This window comes from Macaca mulatta, chromosome 3 (assembly GCF_049350105.2).
Source record: "Macaca mulatta isolate MMU2019108-1 chromosome 3, T2T-MMU8v2.0, whole genome shotgun sequence".
NCBI classification, from domain to species: domain Eukaryota; kingdom Metazoa; phylum Chordata; class Mammalia; order Primates; family Cercopithecidae; genus Macaca; species Macaca mulatta.
Window position 1 is genome coordinate 194,431,894 of NC_133408.1, and position 15,529 is coordinate 194,447,422.

Here is a 15,529-nt window from a genome sequence, read left to right on the forward strand (position 1 = left end):
ATAACATATCTCCATGAATAAATTAAATGACATGAGAATGATGCAGCTCACGTCACAATGAAGAGTAAACAGCCAAGACTTGCTAGGCTGAAACTGGTGTTAATGAGGAACATTTACCTGCTATCTTCGTTTTCTGAAATGATGGCATAAAAACTGGCTAAGATTTGAGCATATAAAAAAGCGACCTCCTAATAACTATCCTCACATTTTCAAGGTGGAGAAATTAATTTGTTCTAAATGTACAATAGTAGCATTTATAATTGTTTATTTTCCTTAAAAAGGAAACCAGGAGTGAAATGTATGAATCCACCATAATACAGGTCAACTTATACTCTTAACCATCCTCTCCCTCACCAAAACAAAACAAAATCCCATCATCCTTTGGGTTGTTATTTCAAAAAGTATATTTAAAACCTGTGCCCATTTATCATCTAAACAAATACACAAACTCCCTTTGGCCTCACTCTACCCAAGAAAACTAATCTTGGGTAGACTGTGTTTCAATCAGATAACTTGAAAAGACAGTTTTCCTTCATGCTGCATGTCTTTATGAATATGACACAGAAGGAGACTTGCAAATGTTCATGTGACTATTAACACGGTTCCTGGCCTATGCTAATAAGAAAGCAAGTATCTAAGTATGAAATAATAGCACAGAACATGGCAGAAGCCACTAAACATTTAACTAGTTGTTACTATAAATACTACTAAAAATACTTCATAAATATGCACTATAAAGACTGCTACAACAAGATATTCCTGACTATCTAAACTATGTAAGTTAATAAACTGCCGATCTGAAGTAAATATATACAAAAAGGAACACTGCTAAAAATCCTTGTACGAAGTAGATGAAATTTCACCTTAATATACTGTTGAACCTGGACAGGCTCGAATCCAGTGAAAAGCACAAAAGGGGTCAATTCCGGAGTTAGCTTTTTAGTGGGAGGTGGTATGTCTTCAATTCTGTGGAAGAAATACACATAAAATAGTGGTGATTTCATATTTACTTACAATGAAAATTTTCTTTAGAAAACAAGGGATTTCAATAGTTTAACAAGTTTTAACTGCATGTGGTTTTTATTATTAAAGGAAAAATACAATGAGCTATCTGTCCTCCTTTTCTTTCCACCATTTCCATAAAGTCACCTTCCAAAAAAGACTACCTCTGAAGCTTCCAAGGGAGGCATCCAATTCACTTTTGGTTAAGATCAATACTTCCTTCTTCATCAATCCCCTCCTGATTAATTAATTGGCTTTCAGAAGAAAGCAAAGTTGCTTCTAAACATCACTGATTTTGCTAGCTTTATACTTCATTCTTTTCTATCAAGTTTTTAAGATAACCTTGTGTGACTCAGGCCACTCCTTGTTTGCACATTCACCATCACTATAAGTCAGCCGAGTGTTGCTAGAGCTTCCCGTGTCTTTTACATTCTAGCCCTCTTCAACCACAAATTATGAAAACGCGACTCTGCTCAAGCACACATTTTAAATTAAACCTTTTTGTTTTTTACATAACCCTTAAACTTTTTAGATCTTTCTTTCAGCTTATTATTTTCTGAGACAGTCCAATAAAAATTTATTTTAAAATTTATTTGTGGCAATTTGATGACAGCCTCAAAAAATATCACATAATTAGGATTTTATTACAAAAGTCAACAGTTCAGTTTGTGTTTTGAAAGTGGGGAATGGAAGGAGGGAAAGAGGATGAGCAGGAAAGAAAAGATGAAGAAACTGGTAACTGCAAAAAACAATTCAAGCAGTTATATTTCACCATGTACAGTTTGGAAAGAAGAGTTTTCTAGAATCAAGGAAGAAAATAAAAGCTCTGTTGGTTTGCTCCTGCATTTGCTATGCCTTACTAAGTAAATGATTGGCAGGACATCATTATTGACTCCTGCTGGCCGACATGACACTAAAATGATATGCATCTCAATCTACATACTCCAAGCCAAAAACCAACATGCCATGTGCACTGCACACGTCCTTCCAAAGGCTTTGGGTCTGGATCCTCCTTCCCACCATGGCCAACACTGCTCTGTCCTCATCGAGAACTGGCAGATCCAAGGAGCATACCCAAGACGACGTCACAGCCTACATGCTCTCTTGGCACCTAGAGCATGTTCTTCAGCCGTGCCCAGGAGGCCTGGGGCTCCGCGGTGTACCTCTGAGCTGGGCTCTAGACCTCCCACCCCATATCCACCACTGTAGCTTCTGTTTTACATGGTGGAGAGGGGCTTCTTATAATATGTCGCTTAAAGAAAAAGAATGAATTTTTTTAAAATAAAAAATATACTGGCCTATGTCATTAAAATGAAATAAAGTTGTAAAGCAAAAAGCAAACTCTTTCAAATCCTATTTACTGCAAAACATTTTAGAAACGTTCCTCAATTGCCACCGATTTTCCAAAGCAGACCTGTGAAAGCCAGCAATAAAATATTTAAGGTTATTACTCATACCTGGCTCTTTTGGAAGAAGGCTGGACATTAGCTACTTCATTCTGTTTCAGTTTGGGAGGTAGTCTTACACTCTGCAATTAAAATATTGTCGACTTTAATTCAATCAATCTACTAAGTAATACAGTAGCTTCCAAAAGATTTAAGTGTCGAATAATCAAACTACTTAAACATATATAAGAATCATGTTCTTCTTCACCACATCAGAACTAGTCTTCACCTCAAAAGATCACTAGGACAATGCAAGCCAGGAGAAGAAGCTAATATTCCAGAGCGAACCTCTGTATTGTTTTCATTTTTTGTTTTTTTCTTTCCCTCTTTATTCACAGAATCCTTTTGGTATCTTAAAGTATCTTTGTTCCTTTTTTTCCTCCATGTTACATACATGCAGCCCTCAACTTTGAACTTCTCAGAATGGTTTTTATTTCAAATATTTTGTCCTGTGTCCCAATTTAGAATGTGGAAAACATGACTGAAATTACACCTCTGCCCTAAGACTGTTCCTAAAAGAGAAATTTCACCTATGAGATTTCACAAAAGACGTTACATGACAATCAAATCAACACTGCTTGCTACCAACAGCCAGACAAGGTACCAAAACCTACACTCTGCCTCAGCAACATGGTCACATCCACTAGGACCAGCTCCAGTCCCTGACCCTGAAGCAGAAGCCATGCTAAGCACAAAGAGAGCAGGAAGGAGATGGGATTCCCTTGTGGGGTCCCCACCACAGTCAGCATCTCCATTCTACCCTATTCCTCGTTCACTCCTCCTTCACAGTTTCAACTCAGAGGTTCTTTGACTTGTGTGGACCAACCATGTCTTTCCCAGATGTTTTATTACTTGAAGGAATTGCTCTCAATCTTATTAATTTACTTTAACTAAACTTATTTTTTCTAAATATTGCTGCCGTATCTAGACAACCAAAATAAATATATCTACAGAAAGCATTCAAAATCTATTAGCCCTGTCATACACAGAGAATCAAGCTTTATAATAATTTGCAGGAAAGTTTATTACACTTTTTCTTATTATAGTCTTTATAAGAAAACAATTTCTCAACTCTCTATTTCCAAAGATCGCATTTAAGTCTCCAAATTGTCATTCACTGGTACCAAGAGTAGAAACAAATGGTGGGATAGGCAAAAAGGGTAAACTGGGCCTCTTTGTCTCTAAGATTTTTAGCTTTTAATTACTGATACAAAGCTACCAGAGAAGCTGGCATCTGGAGCCCCTGACAACTTCAGAATATAAGCCATATAGTTTGGGAGGAAAACTCTGATGACCACTTTCTCAGTGTGAGCTTAAAAGCCACCATAAAATTCCTTTCAGCTAAATGAACTGGGAGAATATTTGCTTTTGCTGATGTGTCCAAACTGGTCATGTCTTTAAAATTAAAATCATAACTACTAGTTTAAGCTAGGAAAAAAAATACATCTACGATCACATTATCATTAGCAAGAAGAAAACAAGACTGTGGCTTGGGGGGCTTCCTCAGAGACTCGGGATGATTATCAGCAGCTTCCAGATGAGATCTGAAAAACGAGTAAGTCAGTAGATAAATAACCAGAAACACAGGCTTGGGTGTTAGCTGCTAATCCTCATGACACTATTCTCCTCAGCTAGTTGTTCAAGTGGCACAAACCCTAAATTACCTCCGTATACAATAGAAATGTGGTGAAAACTTGGTGGGTCCATGACATGGAAATCCATTTTTAAAAACAAAGGTTAGTATATAACAACATGAACATAAACCAAAGTCTTAAAATTACACTACTATTGGCCAACAGTAAAAAAATCTGCTATTCTCAAAGTGCTGATGTTCAGCCAAACAGTGGGAAGTCACAGCAGACAAAGTCTAAAGTGATATTGAAGTAGTCCTGTCTGTAACTTAGGAAATATGAATGTGGGGAAAAGAGAAAAGACAACTGATTTTCCATTCATCACACTTGACAGATGAGAGAGAATGCAGAAAGCACCTCTCTGTCTTGTAACTAACAACCAATGGCCCTCACACTTCAAGAATGGCCTATCCTGAAAAGCAGAGACCTCAAGCACTGTGATGTGACTCCCAACTCAGGACACTATGAAAACATTTCCCCTCATCACGAGACCCGGGACTCCTTAAGTTCTGATCTGTAGCCTCAAGTAGGTTACACATCCATTGCTTCCAATGGTTCTTAAAGTTCTTGCCTTTCTAACCCTACGAAAAACAAGACATCATCTTTGATTTTACTGTTCTCTATAAGCAATCACACGGCTCTCTGAAGCAAATGAGCCCCTCACATGTATATATAAAAATAATGACAATCACATCCTAACAAGAGAAAAATCAATCCTAGGATTTACTGGAGTAGATAATTCATTTGTTATCATGTTGACAAATTACTAATTTTTAATTTATTACAAATACATTCCTACTGCATTTTAATAGTACAGTAATAGCCAAAGTAAGGTTATTAATTTGACATACCATCAACAACTCTGCAGACACTTTTAAGGGAACTCTCCAAGCATCTAAAGAAAGAAACACATTATTTTTTATGATAGATACATTGTTCAAATAAAAAGGCCTTTTTGTAAAAGTCTTCCCTGATAATCCTCAACAGACAGGTGGCTTAGCTGACAATACTTAGTAAGGATAAATGTAAGTACTATAATGAAGTTTTAAAGAAAGCTTTCCAGGCAAGGTGAGGGAATGCTGCTGCGTTCGTTTCACATGCTGTCCGGGTGAAGTAGCACTAAGACCACTGGCAGCAAACAACAAAGCAAATGCCATGTCTAAACTCATGGCATTCACCCTCCCACTGCTGGTTTGGTTGTCTGGATAGACATTTCTAGGCCTGTGTCCAAGTCTGGGTTTCACATAGTCTGGCCTCTAGCAGGCACAAACCTTCTTGCCTATCACAGGAGCCATGATGGCATTCAAGATGTAACAGCAAGTCAGTCAAAGCTCAACAGTGACAAAGAGGACAGACGTCAATTCTAGGAAAGCAGGGAACGTTCTGTAAGGTAGGGAGCAATTTGGACAAAAGATTAACTGGCCTGAGAGGCAAGACTATCAAAAAGCTTTCAAGCGCTCCTTCCATCTCTAAGAGTTCATCAAAAGCAAACAAAAATACTAAACCATGGCACATGCCTGTAGTCCCATCTACTTGGGAGGGTAAGGTGGGGAAATCACTCAAGCCCAGGAGATTGACACTGCAGTGAGCCATGATCACATCACTGCACTCCAACCTGGGTGACGAAGTGAGACCTTGTCTCAAAAAAACAAAAACAAAAACAAACAAACAAAAATCCTGGGCAGAGTAGGGAGAAGGAAGAAAGAGCATAGAAAGGAAATTGGAAATGAGTCAAAAACTGATTAGAAAGCTCAAGCCAGGCCTAGTAATTAGTATGAATAAAAAGATGGCAGAAGTAATGCTAATGATTTAATTTAAGTAAGATTTGCAGCATGTAGAATTTCACTTACCTAAAAGATTTAAAACTAAATGCTGGGTAGGGGCAAATGGATCCTGCAGACTGAACGCCGTGTAGCGACTATACTGAATCTGCCTCAGTGCCTCAAAGTTTCCCAGAAGAATGTCGCCAAGCCACTGGGCGTTGACACAGGGTATCCTCCACTCTTTGGCTTTTTCATACTTTAAACCAGTTGGTCTTTTATTTTTTGAGGAGAAAACATATTTATTAAATGTTAGAGATGTCAACTGTCCAAATGTACATTTATTTCCAACAAAAGGCAATAAAAAATTTCTCATAATAGAAGTGGGAGGCATATCCTAGCAAAGTTGAGGGTGACCCTGAATGACAATGAAATATACACCTCAAGGCTCAAATAGAATTACAAAACCACCTAGGAGTCTTACTTTTACCCTATTCCTGTTTTGTTAATTCAAATTTCATTAATTCAAATGTTTTCTAGGTATTTCTACTAACATTACTATATCATTGTCATACTTTGTTTAACAGACTTTGATTTCCACAAATTTCTACCACAAAACTATGGCACACTAAAAAATGCACAACTATTGAAATAGCCACTATATTGTGTGTAAATTTATGATTAAAAACGGTTTCAAAAATTTACTTACTCTTTACAGATGAGGACTGTGTTGCTGCGGCATAGGTAACCCGTATATTTGGCGCCCGCCAAATAAGCCATTAATTTTAGGTCATCTCTGTCACTATCAACAAATCCAGTCACAGAAATAATCTAAGAAAAAAAAAAAAAAAGAGAGAAAATAAGATAAACACAAAATAAACAAAAAAACAAAACCAAGTACTATTTCTTCTACTTCTTAGTTGACATATATTTTTTCACTATTTTTTTGGCATTATGGAACACATTTGGTAATATCATTTCTAAAACTTTCAAGACCAGAACTGTATTAATGGTCAAAAGGTTACACACACATCCCTCACGGGGAAGAAGAAAAAGAATGAACATGAAATGCTGAGATCATTTGGGTGGGAGGACCCACAACTATTGATTAGTTCCACCCACTAGGGGCTGCCTTTGGTACAAGACATCTGATTTATTTTTGGATTTTAAATAGTGTCAAAGACGGGAGAATCCATTAAATATCTACTATGTGCAGAACGTTGTGACTGTTACAAGGAACTAAAAGAAAGCAAGCTATTTCTTATGAGCAGGCACTTATAAAACGGGCAAAAGTACACAGAGAAGCTCTGACTCGGAAGCCAGCGCGGGAGCCTCAGGTAAGTGCTAGCAAGTGATTACTCGCCAAAGTCGAAGGATGGCTTAACAAATGGAACGCGAGGACTCTATCTTACGTGCTGTGAACACGGCTTTCCTCCTGGTGGGAAGGCCACTGGAAAGTGAAGGGCTCGGTGCGGTGGTACCATTTTCTTCTTCTTTAAGACTGTGTTTAACCAGTGCGCAGTGATACATCTCTTTCTTTCTCTTATTGCCTGTCAAACATAAAATTATAGGTGTGTTGTTTTTGTTTTTCTGCTGCAGGATTAAAGAAAATTCTATGGTTGTATAACTACAATGCCCTTTTCATTAGAAGCCCTATAAAAGAATTTCATGACATCTAGCACTTGATTGAAGTAACAAATTAAAACCATGTAGCTGGTTATTTGAAATACAACCTAAAAATGTTACTATCCATCTGCAAACAAGAGTCTACGACTGAGGACAAAAGCAACAAATTCTACGACAATCTCAAAAATAACGTTAGTGATGAGTGAAATTACACGTAGGACCACCAAAGTTATAAGTGCCCTGTAAGAACACAGAGGGCTGCACATAAGAAAAAATACAAAAAACCATCCACCTAAGATGAACCACAGGAAAACAAAAAAAGTCTCAGAAGTATTTCCACATTTTTACTGGAAAAACAGACCCTGTGAACGGCTATCCTCTTTAAGAGGGGTGTCTTGGAGGTCATTTGTCACATATACATAATCTGTCTACAATAAGCATAATTTTTTGAAAAGAAGTGAAACTTCAGAGAGCACAGGAAGGTAGTATCAGGAGAAAGCCCACATCCCGGCAGGTTTAGAAAAGCTCTGTAAGGGACCTGTCTTTGCACGCTTCTGTGCGAGTCACACACCAGTACGGAATCCTGCCTCCCTTCACTGTGCAGAGAGCAGCTGGAATGGTGACTGCAGGGAGTGTCCGCCCTTTCTTTTTTTTTTTTTTTTTTTTTTTTTTTTTTTTTTTTGAGACAGAGTCTCGCTGTCGCTCAGGCTGGAGTGCAGTGGTGAAATCTCGGCTCACTGCAACCTCTGCCTCCCGGGTTCATGCCATTGTCCTGCCTCAGCCTCCTGAGTAGTTGGGATTAGAGGTGCACACCACCATGCCCGGCTAATTTTTGTATTTTCAGTAGAGACGGGATTTCACCATGTTGGTCAGGCTGGTCTCAAACTCCTGCCCTCGTGATCTGCTCACCTCGGCCTCCTGTCCGCCCTTTCTTACCACCACCTAGGAACATCCCTTTCTATCTCCATCGCTTAAAGACAATGGTGCCCACAAAAGGTATCAATCCCACCAAAGAACTGATCACAGGAAGAAGCAATTTTCCTATCTTCAGAGGTAGAAAAAACCCCTTTCCAAAAATAACAATCAATCACCAGCATTTAAGATTGCATATAAAAAATGCCAGACCTTGCTCCTCGTCGCTGCTAAGGTTATTTTCCTTACCTGTGCATACACGCTGCTGACTTGACTCTCACAGAGAAGGTGCGTACATCGACTTGTGAACGTGGGGTCAACAGTGCCACCATGTGCCTGGATTATCTACACACAAAGACCCGACCAACGCAGTCATCAATTTCGATCACTCAGAATAGAGGAGAATTCCAATTTCAAATAAGGCAGCTATTAAAAGACTCTATCATACATTTATATCATGTATTTCCCCAAAGTATTAAGGACATGTAACAGTTCTATTTACAGACTTTTCTACCCAGCACCATATAATGAAAATGAACTCCAGTACTCTAAATTTAATCTGAATTTCCAGGAAACAAGAGAAGAAAAATGGAATGCACTCCAGGGTTTCTCAAGCTCAGCATAACTGCCACTCTGGACCAGGGGGTTCTGGTAAGTGGGGGCTGTCCTGTATAGAGGAGGATGTCTGGCAGTGTCCCCAACTTCTACCCACCCTATGCCAGCAGCAGCCCCCTAGCCGCGACTACTAAAGATCTTCAGATACTGCCAAAGGTCTATGGTGGGCAGATCCACCTCCCTCGAAAAGGGAAATAAAACACAAATCAGAATGAAATTAGTAAATCCCAACAGTTGCTTCTCAAAACAGATCTGCTTTTCTGGGAGGAGGAACTGCTCTGCATCCGGGCTGTGATGGCTGCACGACCTCGGGCATTCTTCAGAACTCAAAATATTGTACACGGAAAAAGGAGAATTTGACAGCCTATTGGGTGAAATATAAACTTTAAAAAGACCTGCCCCCTAAAAAAACCGATTGCTTCACTTCCTACTTTTAAGATGTACATGTTTATTTTTCCTCCGGCTAAGCATAAATATAGTTTAATGAGGCACAGGACAGAACCACAGGTTCCTCGCCAATCCCTGCTTTTCACTCCCCGGAAGCACGTTCAGCACTTGAAGCTGTTTCTTCCGAAAGTATGAATATATTCTACTAACACTTTACATTAGTTCCTTTTCTCTAGTTTACGTGGCCATCTACTGACCTCCTACAGTGCACACCCTTCCCCACCGTAACACACACTCTTCAAGCCTTCCTGATTTGGTTATAGCCAGACTCTTGTTTACATCAGTCATCAGTGACTTAACGCAGCCCAGCCACATGGCTTAATATGGCAGCCTAAGATGAGAGTTCCTTTCTGGTATAAACTTTGGTTTTCCCTGGTGCTAATCACTTCCTTATCCCAGCCCCCCAGAATTTGCCCTTTTCTTAGTTTTCTATATACTTTTCACTATTTCATTCCCAAACTCTATGAAAAATGTACATGTGGCGGTTTTATAGTATGTCTGCAAATTACTGTATACTCCCCTAGTCTTAAATATGGTCTAGACTTAGTCATTGAATATGGTGGAATTGACAGTGCGAGTCTCCTGTAACTTATATTTTCTCTTTCGTATGATTTTCTTAATAACATAATAACATTTTCTTTTATTTAGCTTACTTTATTGTAAGAATATGGTAATACATATACAAAATATGCATTAATTGACTGTTTATCACTGAGGCTTCTGGTTAACACCAGGCTATTAGTAATTCTGGCTTTGGGGAGTCAAAAGTGATGTATAGATCTCTGACTGCATGGGGATCAGCACCCCTAGGCTCCACACTGTTCAGGGGTCAGCCGTACATGTCTCTCCTGAATCCACCAGTGTTTTTGTTTGCTTGCTCCTCCAGGAAGTCTCTCTTCCGGTCCCAGGTCTAGTTCTCTCTACACCTACTTTCTCATCTATTAGCGTTTCCCTTCACCTCCATCCTAGGAACTCTCTTGTCATCTCTGAGTCAAATGCCTCATTTCCTGGCTACCAGGTCTCACTCTCTGCTGGCATAGTGGCTTCCTAAGGAAGAATATAACGGAGGTACATTTTCGACCATTAGTGTACAAATATCCTCCTTCCATAGTCTTAGGACTGACAGGCTCTATAGGTTATTTTAGGTTGGAAATTATTTTCCCTCAAAAATGGAAGAAGCTGCTCCGTTGCTGGCCCCCGCGCACTGGACTGGAGGCTCCCGAAATCGCCCTGACTCCTGATCTGTCCACGTTTCCCCTCCAGTGAGCTTGTCTTTGAGAGAAAACAGTTTTCTCTACCAGCATTGTGAACGTTCCCAGTTGCCTTATCACGGCTCTCCTTATATTTCTTTTCTATCTGAGGGCACATGGCCTTCAGCTGCAAAGGTATTTTCTTTCATAACGTTCTTGCCTTCATTTTCTCTGTTCCCGAGCTCCTATTTAATGTTAGACCTCTTGGATAAATCCTTAACTTGAAAACAAGACAAAAAACCCAAACTTTCCTCCACTAACTTTGGTATCTTTGAGTTTTGTCGTACTTCTCAAGACAGTTTCTCAGTGCTGCCTTCAAACACTTCTGACTTTTAAAAAATCTCTGCTGCTGTCCTTCTCAGAACTGCCCCCTTCCTCCCTCCCCCTAGCACATGCCATCCGCCTCTTTCCTCAGCCAACCACAGTCATCTCTCTGGTCACCTTCAGATTCAACCCTTTACTACTTGAAATGCACAGCTGATCACTTCACCTGCATCTAAACTCCACCACATGGCGCATCAACAAGGTCTTGGAAGACATGCCAGCCCTGGCTCCTGCCCCAACCCCTGCCTTGTGGATCCCACTGAGGCACCGTCCTTTGCACCCTCCTGTCAGTTTCCCCAATCACATGCCTTTGGCCGTGCTACACCATTTGGAAAATCCTCCCCTCTAATTCTCACTCCTACTCATCCTATAATAAGCAGTTCAGGAATCACCTCTCCCAGTAGTCTTTTCTTTTCTTTTTTTTTTTTTTTGAGACGGAGTCTGGCTTTGTTGTCCAGGCTGGAGTGCAGTGGCCGGATCTCAGCTCACTGCAAGCCCCGCCTCCCAGGTTCACGCCATTCTCCTGCCTCAGCCTCCCGAGTAGCTGGGAGTACAGGTGCCCGCCACCTCGCCCGGCTAATTTTTTTTGTATTTTTAGTAGAGACGGGGTTTCACCATGTTAGCCAGGATGGTCTCAATCTCCTGACCTCGTGATCCGCCCGTCTCGGCCTCCCAAAGTGCTGGGATTACAGGCTTGAGCCACCGCGCCCGGCCCCAGTAGTCTTTTCTTAACACATCACCCCACAACATGATGGGTGAAGGTCCTTTCTCAGGCTCTCACAACAGCCTGCATCTGCCACCCTGCCTCTGCTTAGCTGTGTGGCTGCCTCTCGCACTGCTCTTTGGTTTTCTCCGTCTGTGATTTCCCACATATTCCCTAGGTCTTGCAGCATGCTTGGCACACAGGTGGGGTTTAAGCACTAGAGATGTTTATAGTGAAGCACATTCAAGATATATGAGAGGTACATTTAAACTCAGTTTTTATAAAAAAAATTTTTTTTGACTCAGTTTTGTTTTGGGGAATGCAAGAAAAAGTATTTCTTTTCTTTAAAGGCCACCATGCAAAATAATAAATAATTAAATTAACTCCAGTTTCACAATTGGGCTGGAAGAAGTTGAGGTCCTAGAGATTCTGGGATTTTCTAACAGTTACCTCTAGAGAAAGAGAAATGACTGAGATCCACACAAATTAATGGTCCCTCTCCCAGGACACCAAAAACCTGAACTTATTCCCATCGTCCCCATTATACACATATAATTAGTGCCCCTTGGAATTTCCAAGCTGAAAAAATAAGAAGTCTACCATCTTCATCTAACAGCTGAGAAAACTGATGCCCAGAAAAGTGCTGTGCCTGAGGCCACAGGGAATGTTAATCAAAATGCCCATCACACATTTATAACACATGCAGGTGCAGCTCAGTGAATGCAGCTCAGTGAACATAGTTACATCTACATAAGAAAGAAGCATCTTCAGATACAGTCGTCCTTCCTCCAGGCACAATCTCACCCTTTTCCAGGTGGCCAGCAGTTGCTTATCAGACATCTGCTCTGGATAATCCGCAATTGCAAACACACATCCCAATAAGAAGCCTTCTTCTGGAACTAGGGTAAAATTATACAAGAAAAAGAAAATTAAAACCCTATGAATATGCTTGCACAAAAGTTAAACAGTGGTGCCTTGCAATGTGATTCTGTTATGTTAATCAGTCTTGACCATGACATATCTACCAGTAATCAGAGTGCATGGGGAATATTGCTAAAAAGATACTAGTTATCTGTCTACATCAAATAATCGTTAAAAACTAAAACCAACGTAACTTATGCCTGGCCATTAAATACCCTGAGGAGTCCCTGTGGCAGCCTAGGTGTTCTACAGGACACCAATATTCACTTCAGCATATGATGTCCCAAAGTACAAAAGAAAGCATAATTATCCCATGGTAACGATATTCTTTGTTAGGTATGAGACTCACACTCTCCATGTTGTAATAATTGTGTTGACATGAATCCTTACCCCACACTCAAACACTCTCAAAGCATTTATGTGAGTACAAGACTTTTAGGAGAGAGGGAAAAAAAAAAAATCTCCATTACTAACTCTCCACTGCTGGATCATGTCCAAAAAGCTGATGATGCTGAGGTGGTGGTGGTGGTGGCTGCTGTTGCTGCTGCTGCTGCGGGGGCTGCTGAGGTGGAACCTGATGCTGCAGCGCCTGTGACGTCTGACTCAAGTGTGGCGCCGTCTGGCTTTGCATCTGCTGCTGCTGGTGCATGCGCTGGAGCTGCTGCTGCTGGAGCTGCTGCTGCTGAATCTGCTGTTGCTGCTGCTGCTGCTGCTGGAGCAGGCTGTGTTGCTGCTGGAGCTGGGCGAGCTGCTGCTGCTGGAGCTGGTGCTGCTGCAGCTGATGGAACTGCTGCTGCAAGGCATGCTGCTGCTGAAAGGGCTGGAGCTGCTGCTGAGGGCGATGCAGCTGCTGTGGAGGATGCAACTGTTGCTGTGGAAACTGTAGCTGCTGCTGTGAAAACTGATGCGGATGGGCTTGCTGCTGCTGCTGCTGTTGCTGTGAAAACGGATGTGGTGGCTGCTGGGGGTAAGGTTGCTGAGAAATCTGCTGCTGCTGCTGCTGCTGCTGGAGCTGCATTATCTGCTGGGGCTGAAGGTGTAAAACCGGGTGCTGTTGCTGCTGCTGCTGCTGGGCCTGCTGCTGCTGCTGTAGCATGTGTGTCTCTGGAGTCACTTTCACTTGGCTAAACAGCACTGCATTGGCATTTGTATGTCCCTGCTGGCTGTGATTCACCTGCTGTTCTAAATTTTTCGTAGGTGCTGAAAGCGTCTGTAAGATCTACAAAACAAGTTAGGTGAAACATTATCAATAGTTCCTGAAACAGACGAATGATAATTTCTTAGTCATGAGAATAATACCATCCTATTTATTAACAATATTCAACCAAGCAGACACAGCAAATGACTGGAAACTTCAAAATAATACTGCATTTTCTTTTGTATTTATTTTGTAACACCAATATCATAAAGTACATTCACATATTGAGACCACCAAAATTTGAAACTACGTTAGTAAAATGGAGTAAACTAACGAATTAAAGTGACAAAGACTCAGACGGCTGATGTGCTTGCCAGAGCAAGGCGTGTGAGTCCTGTGCACAACTGGAGGCTAAGCCTCGGTGCTCCCTGCACTGTCCGCAGCGCCTCTCCACTGCCCATCGCCCACATCAGCTCCGCAGACCCTCTCCTGGCCCAAGAATGCACTGAGGAATGACAGGTGGTGAAAGCATCTGGTAATCAGGTTCAGCTTCACCTCAAACCTTCTCGCCACAGCTGCCACTTCCCATTTCCTCTTGTCTTACAGCCCAGAGTCTAGTAAAGAAAGGTTCTCAGTGAATCACCTTCCTGATGAAAGCAGCATGACCTAAGCTGTGACTCCAAGAGCCCTTCGCTCCACTGTCAACTTGCTATGTACACTGGCATTCTTCAGAAAAGGAGGCCAGCTAAGACACCACCAGAGCTGTTTCAATGGTGATGTTTCTCCCAACTAAGAACTCATCATTAGAGTTGGGAAATGATGCTTCCTCAAAAATGACTGAGTTCTTCATGTGGGACAAAAATATTTCAAGCTAGAAAAAAAGAATTCAAACCAGACTCTTTGTTTTCTAGCTCTTTCTGCTTCACAATGACAGGGAATAGGCTGAGAGTTCTGCGTACACTGAGGAGTAGGAGAAGGACGGTGACCAGCAGATGCCCACCAAGAAGAGCAAGTTATTTTTTTAATATCCTGTAGTGTACTGAATACAACAAAAGATACATGTTATACAATGAATTTTGTTCCACATGCTCAAGCAACAAAAATTTGAAACCAACTTCTTATGGTCATGGAAATCAGTAAAAATAGATTTTACTAAACTCAATCCATATAACTTTTAACCCTAATAAAAGCATTTAAAATGTAAACAAAATTCTAGGAATTTGATTTTAACACATATCAGAACTATAACAAAATCTCAAACATATTCTAACATGTATCTTTCACTTAAACAGACTCCAAATTGCAAAGGTTATATGACCTGCAAGGGTAACAGATTTTGGGTTTAGTGATAAATAATTGTGTTTAGAATTGAAATAAGTCAAAATCAAGAGCTTAGGTACAACCATCTTTAGAATCACCTTATGTATGAAACATCTCTATGAGATTCAAGACTTCAGAAACACCTGAGTGGAACTCTAAGCAGAAAAATGTCTTTTAAACAAAATAATAAGACAACTGTTTCATCTCCATATTTAAAAGTATTTTTAAAAATCCAGAAAAGAAGAGGGGAAAATTCACCCCATCACATGCCATCCCCCGGAGCCCAGCAGCATTTGGTGCTGTGCGAACACCCCCTAGAGAAGCATGCATGTGTGGGGCACCTGCTTGCCTGGTGGGCACCAGCCATGAGCCCTACACGGCAAACTGCTGGAAATAGCAGCTGCCTCTTGAGAAGGTAAACAGCAATGAGGGGTG

At 40.9% G+C, this 15,529-nt stretch overlaps 1 protein-coding gene across 7 annotated transcripts in view; it reads right to left on the reverse strand.

Moving 5' to 3' along the window:
* Positions 1 to 15,529, reverse strand: part of PAXIP1 (PAX interacting protein 1) — a 60,052-nt gene that overhangs the window by 10,570 nt on the left and 33,953 nt on the right. For all 7 annotated transcript variants that reach the window (XM_077997788.1, XM_077997790.1, XM_077997792.1 and 4 more), the window contains 9 exons: positions 13,111 to 13,855; positions 12,520 to 12,614; positions 8,626 to 8,721; positions 7,251 to 7,388; positions 6,548 to 6,669; positions 5,929 to 6,113; positions 4,930 to 4,973; positions 2,460 to 2,530; positions 864 to 966 (listed from right to left, as the gene is read on the reverse strand). In XM_077997788.1, coding sequence (XP_077853914.1) covers positions 864 to 966; positions 2,460 to 2,530; positions 4,930 to 4,973; positions 5,929 to 6,113; positions 6,548 to 6,669; positions 7,251 to 7,388; positions 8,626 to 8,721; positions 12,520 to 12,614; positions 13,111 to 13,855 — 1,599 coding nt within the window. The remainder of the gene's footprint in view (positions 1 to 863; positions 967 to 2,459; positions 2,531 to 4,929; positions 4,974 to 5,928; positions 6,114 to 6,547; positions 6,670 to 7,250; positions 7,389 to 8,625; positions 8,722 to 12,519; positions 12,615 to 13,110; positions 13,856 to 15,529) is intronic.